This window comes from Mytilus galloprovincialis, chromosome 13 (genome assembly GCF_965363235.1).
Source record: "Mytilus galloprovincialis chromosome 13, xbMytGall1.hap1.1, whole genome shotgun sequence".
Taxonomy (NCBI): domain Eukaryota; kingdom Metazoa; phylum Mollusca; class Bivalvia; order Mytilida; family Mytilidae; genus Mytilus; species Mytilus galloprovincialis.
In genome coordinates, this window is record NC_134850.1 from 24371967 (window position 1) to 24393418 (window position 21452).

A 21452-nucleotide genomic window follows, 5' to 3' on the forward strand; every position below is an offset into this window, starting at 1 on the left:
AGCTGATAAAACGAAAACAAGACTAAAAATATGGCCAAATCCGGACAACGAATCAGAGCTTTGCATAAGGGATATATATTCTTCAGTATAAAAAAGCAATATCCGTATGTCAATACCAGTAAAGAGGTACTGACAATCACTTCTTGGCTTTTTTAACCGTCAACTAGCAAAGGTGTCGACCCAGTGATAGTAATAACGTAAATGGTACCATTTGGACTACACCTGATGCGCATTTCGACCATATATGTCTCTTACATATTTTAAAATTCAAATCATATAACATAAAAAACACGAAAGTTTAATTATTATAATATATATTATTAACAAATGGATAAATATCATAAAATAAATGCTATTGACGAAAATGCTTTAACTTATAATTTTTCTTCTTTACAACATCGACATCGACAAAACAGATCTTTGAATCCCTTTCCGATTCTTTTGTTAATTATTCCATATATCACTGGATTCATACAGCTGTTTGAATATCCAATAAGAAGTGTAGCTAAATGGAAATCGTTCGAAACAGAATTTGGAGTATAAATTCCAATAAGCATGCTTATACAAAATGGAAACCAAGAAATGAAAAAGCACACTACACAAATTGCTAACGCAAGTGCAAGTCGAACATCTTCTGCTTTCACTTTATTACTCGGCAGTTTACTTAGCCTCTTTTTCACATCGTTAGTTTCCGTATTTGAATCGGACATCTCTACTTGAACATCGACCATATCCACATGTTTACGTTCTTTTTTATTTTCTGTTTCTGGTTTATCTTTTTTCTTCTTTTCGGTCTTAGTTGGAACTTCTGTGTCACTAGAAGATTCCTGAATTGAAATGTTTTTGCTTATTGCCATACTTGATCTTGAGGAACGGGCTGTTCGTTTCTTACTTGCTTGCACTGCGGTGAAAATGAGAACGTTACATATAGCCATAACGGTAAGAGGTATACCAAAACAAACGCCAATCATGAAAAATGCATACGATGGTGATTTAGGCCATAAACAAAAACAATAAAATTGTGTATCAACGTAACCATACTCGGCCCAACCGAACAATGGCGGCATTGAAATAATTATGGATATGCTGGTACAGACTGAAAATAAAATAATGAAATTTATTAACATTGTAAACAAGATTACAGGACATATATCATCATTAAAAAATTACGCATGCATATTTAAGCAAATAAACTATAATTCCTTATCCTGTTATGAGAGCCCAAACACAGAACCTTTTAAAACCAGCAATGCATTAATACGTAGACACGTTACGAGCTATGTGACCAAACAAGAACCTAAACGAAAAGCTTATTAATATATCTTTTTGATACAAAATTCTTAAGCGATTGATATGAGTATGGTAAAATAGGCACTGGGATATGAAAGGCCGTTCGGGCAATACTCCATTCTTTTAGACATACGCTAGATGTACGCGTAACAGGTAATTCACGCACCCAAGTATTACACCTAGCGCTTTGTTACGTACCCTAGGAGAACACGTGACAATTTGTTTAAATGAATGATGACCCGAACGGCCCTTCATGTTAGGAAGTACAATAGTCTTTACTGAACATTACAGCGCCTACCTTAAAAGGTACATACACTTGACATAGTTTCAATATCTGGCTCCAATTTTGAAATTTTTTAACTAAACAGGGACCCGTTCATCTTTTTCTGGGTCCATTCCCCACATATTGTGTTTAAAGTCAGAAACCTGGTGTTCAGTGATTATCGTTTGCTGATGTACACGTGGTTTAAATGTGTTTCTCGTTTCTCGTTATATATACAGGTTAGACACTAAGTAATTTTTGGGGCCCTTTGCAGCTTTGTATAGGCCAAGGCTCTGTGTTGAAGTCCGTACTTTGACCTAGTATAATGGTTTACTTTACTAAATTGTAACTTGGATGACACTCATACTTCATCTTCTAACTCTTTAGCAGAATGTTTTTTTTTATATCAGATTGGTTCTTCTATATACTGTTCGTATTATTTTACTCTAACTAAAACAAAACCACAACCTCGCTATCAACAAGTAAACAAGAAGGAACAACTTGAAAATCTCTAAGTCTGTTTATACGTTATAAGCTGACATCATTTCAATATTAGGCTTAGCATTCGAATTAAAATAACCTAAAAGGTACAATGTAACTGTAGTCTTGGTATTGACTCATAATGGTGATTGAAGCAATTTTACATCAGTCATTCATTCTCGTACGTGGGTATTATAAAAATAACAAGTGATGAAGAAGCTATTTTACATCTCGTCATTTATTCGCGTGGATATTATAAAAATAAACAAAAAACAAAAAACAAACCGAATAACATCCATCATCAAGGATTATATGTCCATTCCTTCTTCCATATTCATTGTTAGTAAGATGGAGATAACGATTTCCCTAAGATCTTTATTTTAAGCTTAAAAGTACTTGTTCAACTTGGTGTTGAAATTAACCATGAAAAGGATTAAAGCACTTAGGTATTTGCTATAATTATTTTTAAAGTAACCACAGGCCAATTGTCCAATGTGACCTGCTTCGAAAAAATTCATAAAGGATTAAAGGATAATAATGATTAGGTGAATTTTACGCTTATTATATTTTGTATTTATCTATATTACTCAAATTTATGGTGACATTTTTGAACTTAAAGGTATAAAATTTCTTAGTACATAATTTTAACTAATAAAAATATTTTACAATTTCACTTTGATACTCAAGAATAGAACTTAGAAAAGATTTCGAATGCCTTGTATTGTTTATGTTTAGAAACTTGTAAAACAGTTGTTGTAATAAAAGGCATGAGTGACTTTTGATGTTAGATTGTGTATGTACGTCTATGTAATATTGGCCGCTAGACTTATAAATCTAAATAATCAGATAATCAACTGTACATACAGATCGATTGATTGATTACTAAAATAAGTGCCCAGGGGAGGGATTTATCAGTAATATTATGTATCAATTAAAATTTGGATTTTTTTTATCGAATGGACAGCCAAACACTTTTTGAGGTTAAACATATCGTCAAAACTTGATTGTGCATGCGAAATTGTGTTGTTTCTTTTCGTCATTTTCTTTAAAAATCTCTTTATATACATAATTCAGACTCCTATTTTCAGATGATTTACACCTTTACATGTAAGCCAAAGCATGTGAAAGTAGCCATGCATATATCTGTAAATTTTCAACTTGAAGATTGTGGGAGGGAAAGGGATAAATCAACTGCCAGTTATATTTGATAACTTGACTTTACTGTTCATTTTTTTAAATCAATAAATATTTCCTATACAAAAAAACAAGTGAAACAAACAATTTATTATTATAGTTTCGGTTTCGCAAGGTTTGGAAGATTAAATCGACCATACGGTTTTGAAACGGTCGACCCCAGTGATATTTCATTATGTATAGACTAGCAAATATGTACCCACATTGGAACGTATATAACAATACGTAATAGTACAACACTGAAACAGTTAATGGTTTCTTTTTGCTGCATCATCTGACAAAATGACAATTTAGTAAACATAATACTTCTTGCTTATGGATATTTTATGGTCCGTAAAAATGTAAATACTACATAAATATTAATTGTGTCACAATATTCTTCTTGAAATTCAATCTATGTACAGATATACTATCTAGTCTACATGACTTGCACGCAATAAATTTGTTTTGTTCTCTAAATAATGATTATGATCTGAATTTAGGGTGGATTGTAAACTCTAATGTTAAAGTTTGTTTTAGCGATCATTCATCTGAGACTATACACAAAAATCTATACATGTGAATGATATAGGCCGTGTTTTGTTGTACGTTGTCTCAAAAATATCTAGTATGCAACATCTTCTTTATTCTTATCCCACGCTATATGAATGAGTTGGGTATTGACAGATGGTCAAATGGAATGTCTTCGTCCGCCAGTAAATCCCATGCATAAGAAGGGCGTCTGTAAGGAGTTTGCGGGATGTATAAATACGCAGTCACACACATTTCGGAATGGTGACGTGGAATATGAAAACCTTATATATTACAAGGAAAGATCCACTTTTGTTTTGCAAATTACGTACATTTGCATGTGGCATGTGGCAAGTATAACCCAATCTTAATAAACGTTTCCTCTTTGCTAAGGGCGAGACCCTTCACTCCGGTGGAATAGCTTTGTTTGATATTCATATATACCCTGTCAATGGGTGTGTAAAAAAAAAAAAAAAAAAAAGTATTTTCGATTTTTTGTCTTAGAAAGCAACTTCTCCCTGAATTAAGTTTGAACGTAGACTAGATGAAACGGACAAAAGTTCCGTTGTCCATACGGTATAAATTATTACATCAAATCGTTTAACATACTCCCTCCCTCCCCCGATACAATTTTTTAGGTTAACACTTAGCTTCAATAAGTTATCAAAATCTAGAAACTGTCTACATACAAATGTACCTGCCATGCCTGTGCCTGACGATTTAAAATTCAAACTGCAGCCGGTGCCGACTTATTTAGAATTAGTAAGGCATAATCGTTACACATATTTGTCATGGTATAACTCAGCTTTTTAATAGCAATTTGTTTCACAGCCCTGTCACGTTTTAAAGACTGCTTGAAAGTTGATATTCTGTTAAACGGGTATTATCTTTTGTTAGCTGAGAATTAACTCTAATACTTTCTGCAGGACGTTTATTGTCTTTTTCCTTAACGTCTATTTTATTTCCACCTTAAATCTTATAGCAAAACTACATTGTATTACGTGAATAATTATTTCTCTGAATTGGTGTTGATTCTAATCAAGTCTTTCGCAATAAAAAAAAATGTAATATCCTTAATTTTTCAAAATTTGAACCGTCGAATACAAATAAATACCTTTGGTTTAAAGTAAAATACAATGCAGAGATTAGCACTGTAGAAAATAGATAGAAATAATATTATATTCAGAGACTGATAGTTCTATTTGATTCATAAAAGCTTAATTTAAACTTAGTCTATATAATTAGACCGTGGTATGAAGTATTCATATACATGTAGTAATTCCTAATAAAATCCCCAAATATCTTCATTGTTCAATCTCTTTATATAATAAGCATTGTTATTGTACAATAAGATTTCGTCCAAAATACGAATGAAAGTGCTACTACTACGTTTAGAAATATAAATCAAACAAACAACTCTTAAAACATTTTAGACTTGTGTTGTTTACCGAAACTTAAATATTAAATTTTATACAATAAGTTAGTGTACAAATGTATGCTTAAAAAACGTATGGGATTGTTAAGGGAAGAAATAACTTCCCTCTTGAACAACATATCAAACTTTGCTCTCTCTTTCATTTTAAACTTCTATTCGAGTATTCTCCCGAATTAGAAAAAAAGACAAAACACTTGTGTTATTAATCAAATATTTTAAAATTGGTTAAATGTAAAAATAGATTAGTATTAAATGTATGAAACACAAGTCCTTTTTGAATTTTAATATAAAAATATCAATTTTAATAATTTTTGTATCACTCTAAAAGTATAATCATTTATTTAGTACGTATATATACCCAAAATTTACAAATTAAAATAAAGTAAATCGCACCAGAAACCCCCTTTGAATAATTTTCAGCAATTAGTTTCTGAAATACCATTGATTACTTGTAATTGCATCAAACTATGAATAAGCATTATAAGAAAGCACACTTAAAAATCACTTTAAAAAGTAAGGAACAAACAGTTTTATGAAGCAAAAATGATTCGAATTGTTCGGAGCTTGTTACATTGTTGTACTTCGGTTATTTACAGTTAAAAAATGTACACTGGGAAAAAATCAAGGTTAAGAGTTTTCAACATATCTATAGGTCCTGAACAATGGACCCTATCTCAAATTTCATTTCTAGTGATTCTTTTTTACAAAGATTATTTATTTCTCTATATACAATTTCATACTTTACTTTAACAAATAAAATCCAAATCTGTTTCTCTATTCAGATTTTGGGAGTAAATTCCTCCCCTTCGCGTTTCGGATACCCTTCTCACTCTCAGTCTTGTCATGCCATTGATGTTGATTTCTGTTTCGATGAATACCTTAATAATTTAGTGATAATTGAAATAAGTGAAAGGCTCTAGTTACGATTTAACTTAGTGCTTGTACCCCAGACGGTCGAGTTGTATATTTGACAGTGTAGTTTTGTCCTAATTCTTAAAAAGATCAATGTAGGCAATACTAATATAAAAGATTAACTTTCGACATATTTCTTTTAATCATGTCTCCCAAAGGATAAGACTACGGAGATATGTGTCCATTAGATTAATAAAATAAAACAAATACCTAGCATGTTTTGACATCATCACAACATGCTCAAAGCATCAAGTGTCTTACTTGAAAACAAATATTTCTCCTTGTGTACATTTATATTCCCATTTGGGAAAATGGTTTACTAACCTATCATGAAAATTTACATTCTACATTAATTAAAATGTTATGAGTATAGTACCCTTATGTATATGTCTAAATTCTATTTTGTAAATACCCCTCTTCATATACCGGTTTTATTGTCTCAAGGATTACGGACCCTAGACACCAATGTCAATATAGGTATGGCTTTCAAAAGATTGTTGATTTATTAGGTATATATTTATTTTTACGGGTGACAACATATGATAGATAAATTTGACAAAGTGGAATGATAATAAGACATTTAAACGCTTCTGACAAAACTGATCTTTGAAGAGTCAATATTTTATGTCCTTGATACTCTCATCGACATTTATTATTGTCAGGGGATCAATGGAAATGTCTTTATAATTTTAACATTGAGCACCCTCAGCAAAATTCCGTTGAAGAAAAAAAAAGGAATTTAAAATGTTCTAAATTGATATATTGAATAAATCTGGTTCATACTGGTACGTTAGTGTTTAGTGTCCTGAAAAAAAGTGTCCGTCTGGACAGTTTCTAATATAAAAATAGGAGTAATACTGGCAAAGTCCATTGCCATGGAATTTTGTCTCTTCAGTGGTCAGAATTTTACAGCAACATATAAATTTATGAAACTGTATCCTCCCACAGGACAATAGTTCATAGCAGTTGATATTCAATTATATGTCCTCAAAGGGAAGTTATACAAATTGTCATCAAAATGTTTTATTTTACTCAGATTTTGATTAATAACGAAAGTTGAGTTTGAATCAGATGAATTAAAACATAGAAATGGCTGACAGAATACAACCGTGACAAACCATCGGCAGCATAATAGTATGACAATATGTTATATACTAAATTGTAACTACATGTAAAACCCTCAATTAAATTTCATGTAAAGTAGATCAAATATTCCTCATGAACTGAAGTTGTATCAATTTAATTTGTTCGAGATCAGAAGTGAAGATCTAAGATGTGACCAATGTCCCTTGAACTTAACCCTTGAAGCAAGCTGGTATATAGTACATTATCCCTTTCTTTTCATTTCAAAGGTAAAAGCAAGCTATGCACTGGTTCGGAGCATTACATTTTTTGCTTTTGCTTGATATACACATAGTAAGTGCATGTTTAACCTCTTTATAAACGGTGAGCATAATTCCAAGAGAAGATAATGGCTCAACCTAGTTGTTTGTAATGTCACATATCAAACTCAAGGTCAAAGGTACAAAAATGTACTGATCAACACGATTTATAGCCTGATTTGCTGTATAAATACAGTTCAAACTTGGTCACTCTGCATATACTAATACTTTCCATGAAGTTTGAACGAGCTGTGACATTGCGCTCATAAAAGGGGTTAAAAGGGCGCTAGGTGTTTCATGTTCTTCTCCTAAACATTATCTTTAAAATGGTGTGTGATATATATGTTAATGCTATTCTCATGGTATATGGAAAAAGTCACTAACGTGTGCAACTAAATGCACTTTATAAATTTCAATATTTCCGATAACATCTAAAATTAAGATTTATGGCACAATAAACGTACAAATCTTCGATTTGAACTACTGTCATAAATATATTATTTGGGTGACTTATTAAAACCTTATATATGTAGATAAGGAAGGACAAAAAAATCAAAATGTTATAAATCAAAACAACCCTTTTCAACATGATTGTATTATGTAAATGTAACCATTTATTATGCTGATTTGTAACATTTTATCTTTACGTCTTTTATATTTTACAAATGTAACTTGTGCAACAGGTAGTTGGTTCTATTTAATTATCATTTTATAAATGCAATCGTAAATAAACATATTATATAACTTTGACAAACCGGACTTAAAATTTGAAGGAATAATGTTTTTGTTAAGTTAAAAACATGCATTAAATCTGCATTCTTAAATAAGGAAGACTTTTTTTTACAATTTTATGTCTATCATATGCCATCTACAATATAGGATTTGCACAAGAAAAAAATGCTTACTGTTTTTCCTCGTCGTTTGTCTTTTGACTCAAATATACCATAATAAAATTGAAGAGTCGAAGACCCCTCATTCTTTCCTTTTCCCCTAGAGGTGTATTTGATTAGGGGAATGTGACATATTCGTGTCTTGTATAGATCGACCACAAGGGCCAGACTTCGTAAAATTTCCTCCTTTCCAAAATGTTTGGTTTTACTTTTCTTATAATACAAGTAATGGATCCCTCCCGTACAACCCCCTTCTTATAAATACAAGCGTACTAACCTATTATCATAATGATAGATCTTTTAGTTGTATATATTGATGGAAATCTGAAAGGTTTACAGACTATCACATATCTGTTTATACTAATGTTACACAACGATAGAACACTTTGAACTAAAGTGAACATATTAAAAAATCCGAAAACTTGACATGCCTGAGACGACAGTGGCCATCTTCCTAGAGCAAGTGCCACGACAGTCGTTGGCATATTCAGAACGGACACTAACCAATCGGCACTGTTAAGACACAAAATAAATGCATTTGATATCGTCCGAAGTTTACGTGTCCGATAAATTATAATCCACATGCACGTGTTACCTATTATTGCCGAAATGCACACGAAAATTAGAAATATTTCAGCAATTACGGTCCCAGCTACACTTCTCTCGCTGTTTGTCACTGTGGTATTCATCTTTTATAAATTGATGGATAAAATATCAGTGGACAAAAGATACTAAATCACATCTGTATCTTTGGATGAATTTCAATCCAATTATTTAACTATAAAATGTACATCCATTAGTAATAAAATTGCAATTTTTCCCGTCGTTCATACTATACAAAGTTGTCAACGCTCTGTTAAACTCATATGTTAAACATTGTTGATTTTTAAATAGTATTGTTACCTAGGAATATATATTTCAAAATAGACGTGAATACATTACACAAAATTGAACGAAAAAAATGTATCCGTCTGAAGAAAACCTCTCCATTTTAAAGATCCATTTAACCGAAAATATCGACTTATCTACAACTAATACACAAGTATTATGACACTGTCGTGTTGAGTGTGTAAACTTTTTAAACGGAACCACGTACGACAAAAGAAGGATAGTTAATTAAAGGGGTATATAAGCTACTTTAAATCGAAATCATTTTAATCTGTTCGATTTAAATTTCATGTTACAATCAGATGTCTTTAATCGTGAGAACAATCTAGATACGAGTTAATACCGTCCCGGGTGGTTCTCGGGGCTGATTATAAAACTTACTCGACCAATGAAACATAAACAGTGTCTTTTCGAGCGTCTCGTTACTCTTCCAGTCCACTACATTCTAAAATGTCCACAATGAAAAACAAATAATGTTTTACGTCGAACAAAATTTATTAGGGGATATTTAAAATAATTTAAAACATCATTTCACATGCCACGCATTTAGAAATTAAGATTCGACTGGAGAAAATTGATAAATATCTGTTAAACGAACATACTAAATACGTAGGACTCGTACATTATGTTTAACAATAAAAATTATATGTATTCCCTAGAGAGAAAATTTGTTAATGTTTAATTTATGTTCGGATTACGTAATTATTTTTTTAACTATTTAAAATGCTCTATTTCCTCCTTACACTTTGAAATACAATATTTCTCTTTATGCGTATACGACTTTTAATTAAAAAGTGAAAAGGTTAAATTGTAGATATAGACTAAGACAAATAATGATTGTAATGCATAAACAAATCATTTCAAATATCCGACTATCGAAATTCTGATATGACTCGTTTCTTTCGCTTTTAAAGCCATGTTCTAATTTCGATCAAATAGGGGGTGGAATTGCTTGAGATCACAATCTAATTTTCTACTTTATTTCTTCTAAGGACAGCCTCCATAGATTGAGAAAAAGGCAATATATGTGTATTGTTGAAGAATACCAATATTAAACAGTTGAATATTATATTTCATACCTAAACGAATCTAATGATTGTAATATCCCTATTGGAATGAGACGTGGCTGCGTATGTATACATTCTGCACATGTAGCCAACTTGACAGACATATGTTGCATTGCATGTTTTGATAGTCGGATAGAAGAATCTCGGGTGACTTTTTTTTTCGTAGACCCCAGTTCACCCTTGGACGGGTTTTAGACGAAAACGAATCTCAGAATATGAGAAATATACGTCAAACAGTCATCTTGATACGATTGAAAAAATTAGAAATAAGTACTACGAACACATACAAATATATGAGAATCCTGTTTACGGTTAAAACAATTCAACACTTCACGTTTTATTTAAAAGGTGCATGTGTAGAGCATTCAGATATATTTGGTACATGTATATTCTTAATGTTCTTTTCAATAAGAGCAGAATTACATAACAAAGAAACGACTCGGTACAAATAACTCTACATTTTCCATGGCTATGCATATTCTACTTTTGGCAAAACATATCAAAATCTGCTAATAATATTATATCAAAATTCAATATAGTATGAAATTCAAAACAGGGTAGCTGTGGCCATTGATTGACCCATCAAAATCATCCATTGACTGGGACAATTTACGTGAACGTTTGTCTGTAACAACCACTGTTCATGACGTACCTACGATAGACATTTAAACTGTGGGGTCAACAAAGGTTTCTTAACGCCTTTAATTATAAAATAATTCGAAAAATTAATCAGGAATAACCTTTGTGTTTTGATTTATATAATTGATATAAATCAAAATATCGTGTTATTTCTGATTAATTTTTCGAATTACTTTATTTAGGTGTTGAGAACCTTTGGTGACCCCATAGTTTAAGTGTCTTTAAAAAGTACATAGTTACATACAAACGTTCACTTAAATTGTCCCAGTCAATGAATGATTTTAATGTGTCAATCAATGGCCACAGCTACACTGTTTTGAATTTCATACTATACAGTCATGTACTTAGTGGAAATTGGGAAGACCAATCTTATCGAATCTGTCGTAATGATGACTGTTAATAGAGTGTGAATAATCTTTGATCGTGTAATTCTGTTATGAAATATATAAGACATATTCAGTGTTAACCCTGCCAAAATTTAAGTGATATTTCAAATAAGACTAGTATACTAAAACCGAAGTGTTTTTGTTACTCTAATACCTTTTATTGTCTGTAATCCTCTTATATTACATTTCTTAAAATCTTTGAATATATCTTGACTTTTAAACTTTCGAATGAATAAGTCGAATGCTTAATCTTTAAGCGCTAGCATTGTAGGTATTTAGGGTTTATTTGTACATGTATTATGTACATGTATACATCATGTATGAATCTTCAGATGATTTGAGCCATGTGTTTTCGTCTTAACTTTTGAACCTTCGGACAAATTGAATACTAAAACGAGAAGAACTAGCATTGTTGGTAATTACAACTGTATCTACATGTATCAATATAAAAAAGAAGATTTTGTATGATTGCCAACTAGACAACGTGTATACATTTATTATGAATTGAGACCATGTGGTCGCTTCGAGTTTGTGATTACATTGGTTGCATTCCTGGGCTGGTCTAACCTAATAGATTGATACAAGTATGCATTGCTCCTTTATGAACGTAGAGTAAGCGTAAATAATAATCGAATTGCAGCAAGAATAGTGTATGTAACATACCATCATTGTATATCTTTAGACTGATATCGTATGAGCGGGATAATTTAAAATAATATTTAGCGTGCCCCTCTTGCATAAATCAGGGAAATTGACTTTTATTGTAGAAAACGATTGCAATATTTGCCACTGAGAATGTTAATCATCCATTCATTCATATCTCAGCATTGTGTCATTAGACTCGTTACATATCAAAGCTTTATTATATTGTAATGATTTGACCCAGATCTCAAGAGAATTTATTTTTACAATTAGTTTCATTCGAGATTTAAATAAATTTTAAAGTTCGAACACGTTATCGTATGTATGTGAAAAAAAAAACCACAATGGTTTTTCCTGTTAACTTATTGCCTCATAAAGCTTTCTTGTTGACGTGATCAACATGTTGTTTTGTTTGTTTTTCGCGTTCTTGAGTTGCATAATTGATGGGTGTATATCCCATATATCTTTTTATTTACAACATGTAAATGGTCAATAATTATATGCATCGATTTGACATATTTGTTTGATTTTATAGTGATTAAGATTATAACACAATTTTAAATTCTGTACCCCTATTTTAGACATTTTTCACCTATTATGTCTGGGTTTTTTTTTTCATGCATCGTTGTCAATATAATGAAATTTGATGTGACTGTCATACAATTGAGAGGTTTAGCTAGCTATAAAACCAGGTTCTATCCACCATTTTTCTGCATAAGAAAATACATGTACAAAGTCAGAAATGTGACAGCTGTTATCAATTCGTTTGGGATGCTTGAACTTTTGATTTTGCAATTTGATAAGGGACTTTCCGTTTTGAACTTTTTAAATTTTACATTACTTTTTAAACATTACAATTGAAATGTCAAAGATTATAGGTTGTAGAAACTTCTGCATAATCGTGTCAGTTAAATAATTTTTAACCTGTCGATAGTATCAGTACTAAGAGGCCACCTCATGTCAACTAAGTGTATACATTTGTTATAAAGAAACTGACAATTGTTACCCGCCGTCAATTTTGTAAACATTTTGTATGTAATTTGTTTAATTAAGCGTCAAACTGGTTCAGTGAATAGCACACATAGCATGACATACATGTACGTCACATATGTATGCCCATATATCATTGTTAACTCTGATGACAATATAGAAAATTATATAGCTACATGAACATGTACTACGACATTCATTAAAGGTGTTTTTGAAGTCAGGTACTTCCAAGATGACCATTATGAAAAAAACCAAGGGAGCTACCATTTGATTTTTAGGGGGGGGGGAGGGGGGCTAGGATGAAATTTGAAAAAATAGGCAGGACAGAGTTTTGAGTAAAAAAAAAGGCAGGATGAGACACTTGCAAAAAAAAAAGTCAGGACAACAATTTAGGTAAAAAAAAGTCAGGATAAACTTAAAAAAAGGCAGGACAGAGATTACAGCTAAAAAAAAGACAGGACAAAATTTTTCATCCTAGCCCATCCCCACAACAACAACAGTACAGATCAGAGTACTCGCAGTTACTTACTGCTAGTTCAAAGTCAAAAACAACTACTTAATCATGCATCTAAGACTAAAAATCAGTTGAAAAAAGCTTAATTCATCAGATGGATACAAATAAAAATACTACACAGAGTGGATGTGGCCGGGTACTTGTACATCCCCACAACAACAACAGTACAGATCAGAGTACTCGCAGTTACTGACTGCTAGTTCAAAGACAATAACACTAAAATACTTAATCATGCATCTAAGACTAAATGTTAAATGGTGTACTGGTACCGATATTAATATTATGTAAGTCATATATCTGCATTGACACTCACAATATGCTAGTTTATAGGGATATTCATGTATGTAATGCAATATATGCGGTGTGTATAACACTGAACTAGTTATAAGTTATATGAGTACTAAACAATGATGAATACAACCACTTAAAATGATGTATCAAATGAGGATTAATTCGGTGCACACCCATTCAAATTGCACTAACTCTATTTAAAATATGACAGGCTTGTCAAGTGCTTGCTATTGTTTATATCGTATTGACTTACATATATTACTAACTTAAAATAAGATAGATGGAAAAGACGCCGTGATTTCAGCTAAATGTATCTTCCGTTTACCTTTGTTATTTTTATGATAACATCTCAAATGTATAGCAGGGGCTGTGATTGATTTGCATCTCTAGTAAGATACAGGTGTGAATGGCTGTTAGTTTTCGGACTCTTCTAATTTTAGATATATTATGTTTATCTCATTACACGTTACTATATTTAAATGTTTTAATTTCTAGATAGATACATGTATATCATGTTATGCGTATCGGATAACAGACGTGACAGACTAAGAGGCAATGAGCTAAACAAGGTAACAACAATATCCTTTATTAGAAAAAAAATTAAAAGGTCCTTCCGTATGGTCTTTTTTTTACAATCATAGATGTTCAAATGGTCCGCAAACTATCAAATATAACAAGGACCTACTATCTACGGTTCCACAGCTACACAATGTTTGTATGTCCATATTCAGAATCTTCATATAGATTGTCTTATGTTATGTCTTTAATATTTAGAAGAAAAAAAAGGTGTAAAAGAGCGATTTTGATAGGATTTTGATATTAGTAATGCGACTTTTTTTTATTAATGTATATCCATCAACTCCTCAAATTTACTTAAATCTGGTTAAATATTTATGTATGTTGTTAATTTATGTCGTTTGGTTTTGTCACAAAACATATTTATCTACTTCCCCAATTCGTGCATAATGCTTTAAACAATTTTTTTTCTGTTTTATGACAAAACTCAAAGTTGATTGTATTCAATGTACACCTCTCGTTATTCATATCTTGAAAAGAAAAATATTTTAGCTTTGAAACTAGAGCGTAATGATATAAGAAAATAATTTGAAAATTATAAAAAGGTTTAAGATTTGTCAAGAAGTATTTTTCAGATTCTTTCAATTGATCAATCTAAAAGGCAATATCAATTGAAAACCAAACGAATTATTGAAATATTGAATATTAAATACTTTACAGTTAAATAAATAGGCCATTAAACAGGTCATTTATTGAGATAATGATAAGTATCATTATAAATGTCATTTAATATCAGCATTATGGAATCTATATATAATATCTATTTGGAGACGTCTAATGTCAACAATTGTAGATGATATCACTGAACTCTTTCATTAAATCACATTGGTCCAGCAATTTGAATGGGTGTCCTTCAATAGTCAAGTATCCGATTAACAATTTAGATTTTTTTTAAACTCTAACTAGAGGCTCTCAAGGGACTGTGTCCCCCTCACCTTGGTCTATGTGCATATTAAACAAAGGAAACAGATGGATTCATGACAAAATTGTGTTTTGGTGATGCTGATGTGTTTGTAGATCATACTTTACTGATCATTCTTGCTACTTACAATTTTCTCTATCTGTAATAAACTTGGCCCTTTAGTTACAAAGGAAAACCTTTTGTAAAAACTTACCAAAATTTACCAAATTAATAAAAATTGACTATAAAGGGCAATAACTCCTTAAGGGGCCAACTAAACATTTTGGTCATGTGGACTTATTTGTAGATCTTAAATTGCTGAACATTATTGCTGTTTACAGTTTATCTCTATCTATAATAGTATTCAAGATAATAACCAAAAACGGCAAAATTTCCTTAAAAATTACCATTTAGGGGGTAGCAACCCAACAACCAGTTGTCCAATTCATCTGAAAATGTCACGGCAGATAGATATTTACTAGATAAACAAGTTAACCCCATGTAAGATTTGCTTTAAATGCTTTGGTTTCAGAGTTATAAGCCAAAATCTACATTTTACCCATATGTTCTATTTTTAGCCATGTTGGTCATCTTGGTTGGTTTGGCGGGTCACCGGACACAATTTTTAAACTAGATACCCCAATGATGATTGTGGCCAAGTTTGGTTAGATTTGGCCCAGTAGTTTCAGAGGAGAAGATTTTTGTAAAAGTTACATGTAACGACGACGGACGACGACGGACAACGGACGCCAAGTGATGAGAAAGGGCCAGGTGAACTAAAAATAGAAAATAAATACAGAGTGTATTTAGTCACAATTTTATTCAGTGTACTTCAAATAGATTTTTACAGTGTCTGCGTCGAAGGACGCGTCTATCGTGTTCGTCCCAAAGACATGCGATATTGTTTAAATCATAAGGCTTTGAGGACCATAGACATACACCAAAGACGTTTCCAATGAATGAATCATTGGCTACTCTTAATGTGGGGATATGCATTTCCTGCTGAAACACTTCCATCTTTCAATCAATACTATTGTACATGTGTGACTGCAAAATATTGTATCATTAACGTTGAGCCATCATGAAGCAGCCACTGCCAACCATATCATTTTCTTGTTCTCAGACAGCGAAATGCTTATTTAGACGCCTAAAGCTTTCGACAGATTTGTCCTACCCAGCTTTGGAGAATAAAAACAAGAGTCGTCGCTCTACGAAATAGTTGAATTTTTCAGAGCTTCAATGAATAAATAATCCAAGGTATATATGCCCATCTGTGTACCTGTGTCAAAATATGTCCACCATAAGATCATTTATGCAGCAATGCATTGATTAATTGAGCCTTGAATTAATTCCTTGATCAGTTTTCGTTGCGTTTAAAATCAGTATCAATTGATACTAGCAACTTAATCAACACTGTTCTGTGTCTCATAGGCAGGACAGCGGTATACTAATGTTGCTTCTATTTGATCTTATTAAGCACGAGCGAAGCCTGTTGTCCATTATCGTGACTGAAAGTCTTTATAAATCCTGTATACTATTAGCTGTACTCGTTCTTGAGAGAATTGACAATTTAAACTTTAAATGTGTGTGATTTATAAAAAAGCATTAGGCCCGATACAAGTTCCTACGTTAAATACTATGTGTAATGCATCGTTTAATACTGGTGGTATGTTCGTTATTAAATACAACAATAAGCAAACATATTGTATGAGAGGGGACCGTTCAGGGCCATTGAACCAGCTAATGCAAGTTTCGGTGTGTTACTGCAAACTATCGATTCGTTATCATTCAGCCAGCATGATGCTTTCACTGCAAAAAAAGTATTTTTCTTGTTCTCATATAGGGTTGCGCTTTTTTTTCACACTTGAAAACAACAATTCGTCCAACACATTTCTGGAGAAGAAAACTACTTATCGCATAATCAAGTCCGTTACAGTTCCTTAAAGTCCATAACTTCAATGAATAAATGAACCAAGGAACATGTGCCCATCCGTGTACCTAGGTAAAAGTTATGTTCATCATAAGATCTTTTCTACAATTATGCGTTTCTAGATTGATCTTTAATTTAATTCATATTCGACTATCTTACAATACACTAAAATAAATTATGACTGACTACTAAGTATTTACCCATTTCTTGTTAATAATCTTACGTATTAATGTGTTGCACACATAGCCGGTCTACAATAAGGTTGAGTGTGAGTTTTTGTTATCTTTTTCAATGGTTGCTTTTATTACTTGCCATCACTATACCATGCTCGATTGTGTCGGTCTAATAACGGTAATTAAGGATAGGGTTTGCGTTTAAGAACGCGTCTATCATGTTCGTCCAAAAGATATTCAGTGATGTTTAAATCCGGAGACTTTGAGGGCCATGGACATACACCAGGGGCGTTTCGAATGAGTGAAACATTGGTTACTCTTAATATGGGGATGGGCATTGATCGCTGAAAAACTACCTTTTTAGTCAATAATAATGAACATGCGTGTTTGCAAAATGTCGTCTCTATAACGTTGAGCCATCATGATGCTTTCACTGGCAACTAAATATGTGTTTGTCCACAGACATGGAAACGCTCATTTTGACACATGCATACACCGTTTTGTCTAATACGTCGTTGAAGAAGAAAATATGACTCATCGATTAGCGAAGCCCATAAATTTTAAGAATAAAGAACCAAGGCATATGTGCACATCTGTGTTCCTCAGTCAAAATATGTTTTTGACCGCATTATGATAAGAGCGTCACTGATGAGTCTTGTGTAGACGAAACGCGCGTCTGGCGTACTAAATTATAATCCTGGTACCTTTGATAAATATTTACACCACTGGGTCGATGCCACTGCTGGTGGACGTTTCGTCCCCGAGGGTATCACCAGCCCAGTAGTCAACACTTCGGTGTTGACATGAATATCAATAATGTGGTCATTTTTATAAATTTCCTGTTTACAAAACTTTGAATTTTCGAAAAACTAAGGATTTTCTTATCCCAGGCATAGATTACCTTAGCCGGATTTGGCACAATTTTTTGGAATTTTTGATCCTCAATGCTCTTCAACATTTTACTTGTTTGGCTTTATAAATATTTTGATAAGAGCGTCACTGATGAGTCTTGTGTAGACGAAACGCGCGTCTGGCGTACTAAATTATAATCCTGGTACCTTTGATAACTATTAAACGTGAGCGGAGCCTGTTGTGCATTATCTGGGTGGAAGTCTTTGTCAAACAAGTGTACATGTAGCAATGTTTGTTCTTTAATAATTATAGCTTTCATTTTATTTTGATGTATAAATACTGTGGATTTATCATTTTTGTCGGATACGGATTTTCGTGGAATACGTCCTTACAGAGAAACTATGAATTTACATGTTTGAATATTTACATATTATGGTAAAGAAAAATATCTACGAAATGCACCTATATCCTCCATACACTAAAATTGATAACCACGAAAATAAGTGAATCCATAGTTCGCCGCGCATTAAGTCCTACTTAATTAATATGTGCAATGTATCGTTTAATACTATATGGTCTCTCAATACTTTAAGCAAATCTTTGAGGGTCAATTATTCAGCCAAACTTCTGCTTCCTTCCATTAAACTCAAATTGAGCAAGTCCAAATTTGGTTCCTTAATCCTGGTCGTTACACTTTACAGAGTCTACCTACACGTATGTGATATCTAGCTTAGTTATATGAATTTTGGAGAGAAAAAAAAACATTCAATTACAGTTGATATACAAGACAGCAAAGCAAGCAATATAAAACAATAACCGATTTCCTTCGTTACAAACTGACGTTATCCTTACAAGTTTACTATTATTTAAGGTAACAGTAGTTTTCCGGTGTTCCAATCTTGAAAATTGATTAAGAAAAGACGAATCAAAGTCATACACAAACACGGATGCTTCAGAAAGGTAAGTAATCTGCTTTCACTTACATAACCTGCAATGCAAATCCATCAAAAACGTAAATAGGTATTAGGACACATTTGGTACAATTACAATTTAGACTGGTTATACTGGTATCTAAAGATATAAAACCTCGAAAACTTGTCGTTACCTGAAGTGCGTTGAAACTCATACACATCAATTTATTAAGTAGTTTTCAGCATAGCTCAATATTTCTCTAAGGAGAACATCCCTTTAATAACGATGTCAGCAAATCGAAACATTCAAGAGACTGAATCTGAGCTATATTTAAATGTCATACAACAGAGCCGATGGTGTGTTATTCGAAAAATTTTCACGTTCATCATAGGTTTCATTATAAAGTCTTCCATCTGTGCCAATATCGAGTAAAAGTTCAAAATATGAAGTAGAACTTCTTCTTTTGGTGGTAACATTAGCTCAAAGGTCACTGGTATATATGAGATGAACGCATTCGTTGAAATGTGAATAATTGAGTTGCAGAAAATCATCAAATTATCTGCTGAAACTTTCAAAGTTGTTTACTCTTAGGGAGCTACCATTTTATTTTTATGGGGGGCTAGGATGAAAAATTTTGTCCTGCATTTTATTTAGCTGTAATCTCTGTCCTGCCTTTTTATTTTTCACTCTGTTCGGTCCTGCCTTTTTTTTTTAGTTTATCCTGACTTTTTTTCATAAATTGTCATCCTGCCTTTTTTTTTTGGCAAAGTGTCTCATCCTGCCTTTTTTTTTTTACTCAGAACTCCTGTCCTGCCTATTTTTTTCAAATTTCATCCTAGCCCCCAGCCCCCACCCCCCCATTAAAAATCAAATGGTAGCTCCCTTAGTTTTTGGGAAGGTTCTGTGTGAATTCGGCTTCGTATTAGTACAAATAAAATCAGACAGCAGTTGTTCATGATAAGTTCCAATTGGAATTACAACTGTCTTCTGAAATATTAACCTGTAAATTGCAATCGGAACAAACATGTTATCGGTAAAAAGAAATCCAGCATTGTAATATGTTATTGTCGGAATCCGTGTGGTTCTTCACAAATCAAGATGGGTCACGACCCCAAAAACAATTGAGTTTTTATCCAAGTTTTCATTTTTTTTTTCGAAAACATCTCTTTTAAATGACACGATTTGGTCCACATTTTAATTGATCATTAGTGATAGGAGTGTAACGTGTAGAAAAATCAACGGTTTTAATAATATTACCAAAAGGTTAAGGTTTTTGAGTGTCTGTATTAAAAAAACAAACCCACATATGATTGACACCGTCTGATGCTTGTTAAATATACATCATCATGATCATATAGAATTGAGAATTAAAACAGGGAGTATGTAAAAGAGACAACAACCCGACCAAAAATTTTTTATGAAGGTCATCTATTATTGTGGATTTAATTACGGTAAGAAAACACATGAAACACATTGAATAATGATTTGTTTTATTATAGTATACATAAATATATGTAACAGATTTATTTAATGTAAATGATTGCATACATAATACAAATTCGAATCAACTGTAATTATATTACTTAAAAAAAATATAGATTCCACAACAGCAACAAGTGTATTACGATATATTTCTACACTCGAGACAGTTAGATTTTAATATTTAAAGCGTGAGGCTTGCCGAGCTTTTTAAATTATTAAAATTTAACTGTTGAGAGTGGAGAAATATCGTAATACACTAGTTACAGTGGTGGAATCTGTTTCTCTTATGATTTTTATCCTTCCTTTTCAAAGATTTGAGGAAAGTTGTGTACTTTTGATGTGACGTCTTTTTTCTATGACCTCACAATAAGAAAATTCAGAAGAAAACAAGAAAATTCAACTTCACAATTAAATTTCAACCAATCATTTGCCGAGAACAGATTTTTTACTAGTGAGAATAAATATTTTTCTCACACCGATCAAGAAATGTGAAAATAGCACAAAAATTAGAGAAATATGTATATAAAAAAATCATGGGGATATACATCAAGAAGACATTAACCCAACAATACAAATAAAATACAAACAAACCCCCAACTCCGAAACTGGTAACGTCTTCCATGCTACGCTACGGTGATAGTTAAGCGAAGCAACGTCACCAATGTTTTAGAGTTTGTAAAAAGACCTTACATACGTACAATGTATAAAAAAGTGTAAATAAATCTCAAAAACAATCTCAGAATAGATATCGAATGATGCCGATACATGTTAAGAAGTATGTTAAAGCTGCTTACATCTATGTAGTCACTATGTTATATGTGTTCTACCACTACACGAATAACTGGGGAAAATAT

General features: G+C 32.2%; 1 protein-coding gene across 1 annotated transcript; it reads right to left on the reverse strand.

Annotated features, from left to right (window-relative positions):
- Positions 1-282: 282 nt before the first annotated feature.
- Positions 283-9401, reverse strand: LOC143055849 (alpha-1A adrenergic receptor-like). The gene is made up of 2 exons (XM_076228900.1): positions 8633-9401; positions 283-1096 (listed from the first exon to the last, which is right to left on the reverse strand). Exons 1-2 carry the CDS (start codon positions 9042-9044, stop codon positions 375-377), a joined length of 1134 nt encoding a protein of 377 aa, XP_076085015.1. The 5' UTR covers positions 9045-9401; the 3' UTR covers positions 283-374.
- Positions 9402-21452: the final 12051 nt, after the last annotated feature.

Bases quoted from the DNA above. Each gene is read 5' to 3' on its own strand.
- LOC143055849 (XM_076228900.1), bottom strand. From the start codon at position 9,044: ATGAATACCACAGTGACAAACAGCGAGAGAAGTGTAGCTGGGACCGTA. The intron at 1,097-8,632 runs GTTAGTACGCTT...TTTTATTTTCAG, and splicing joins ATCTATCATTATGATAATAG to TCTGTACCAGCATATCCATA.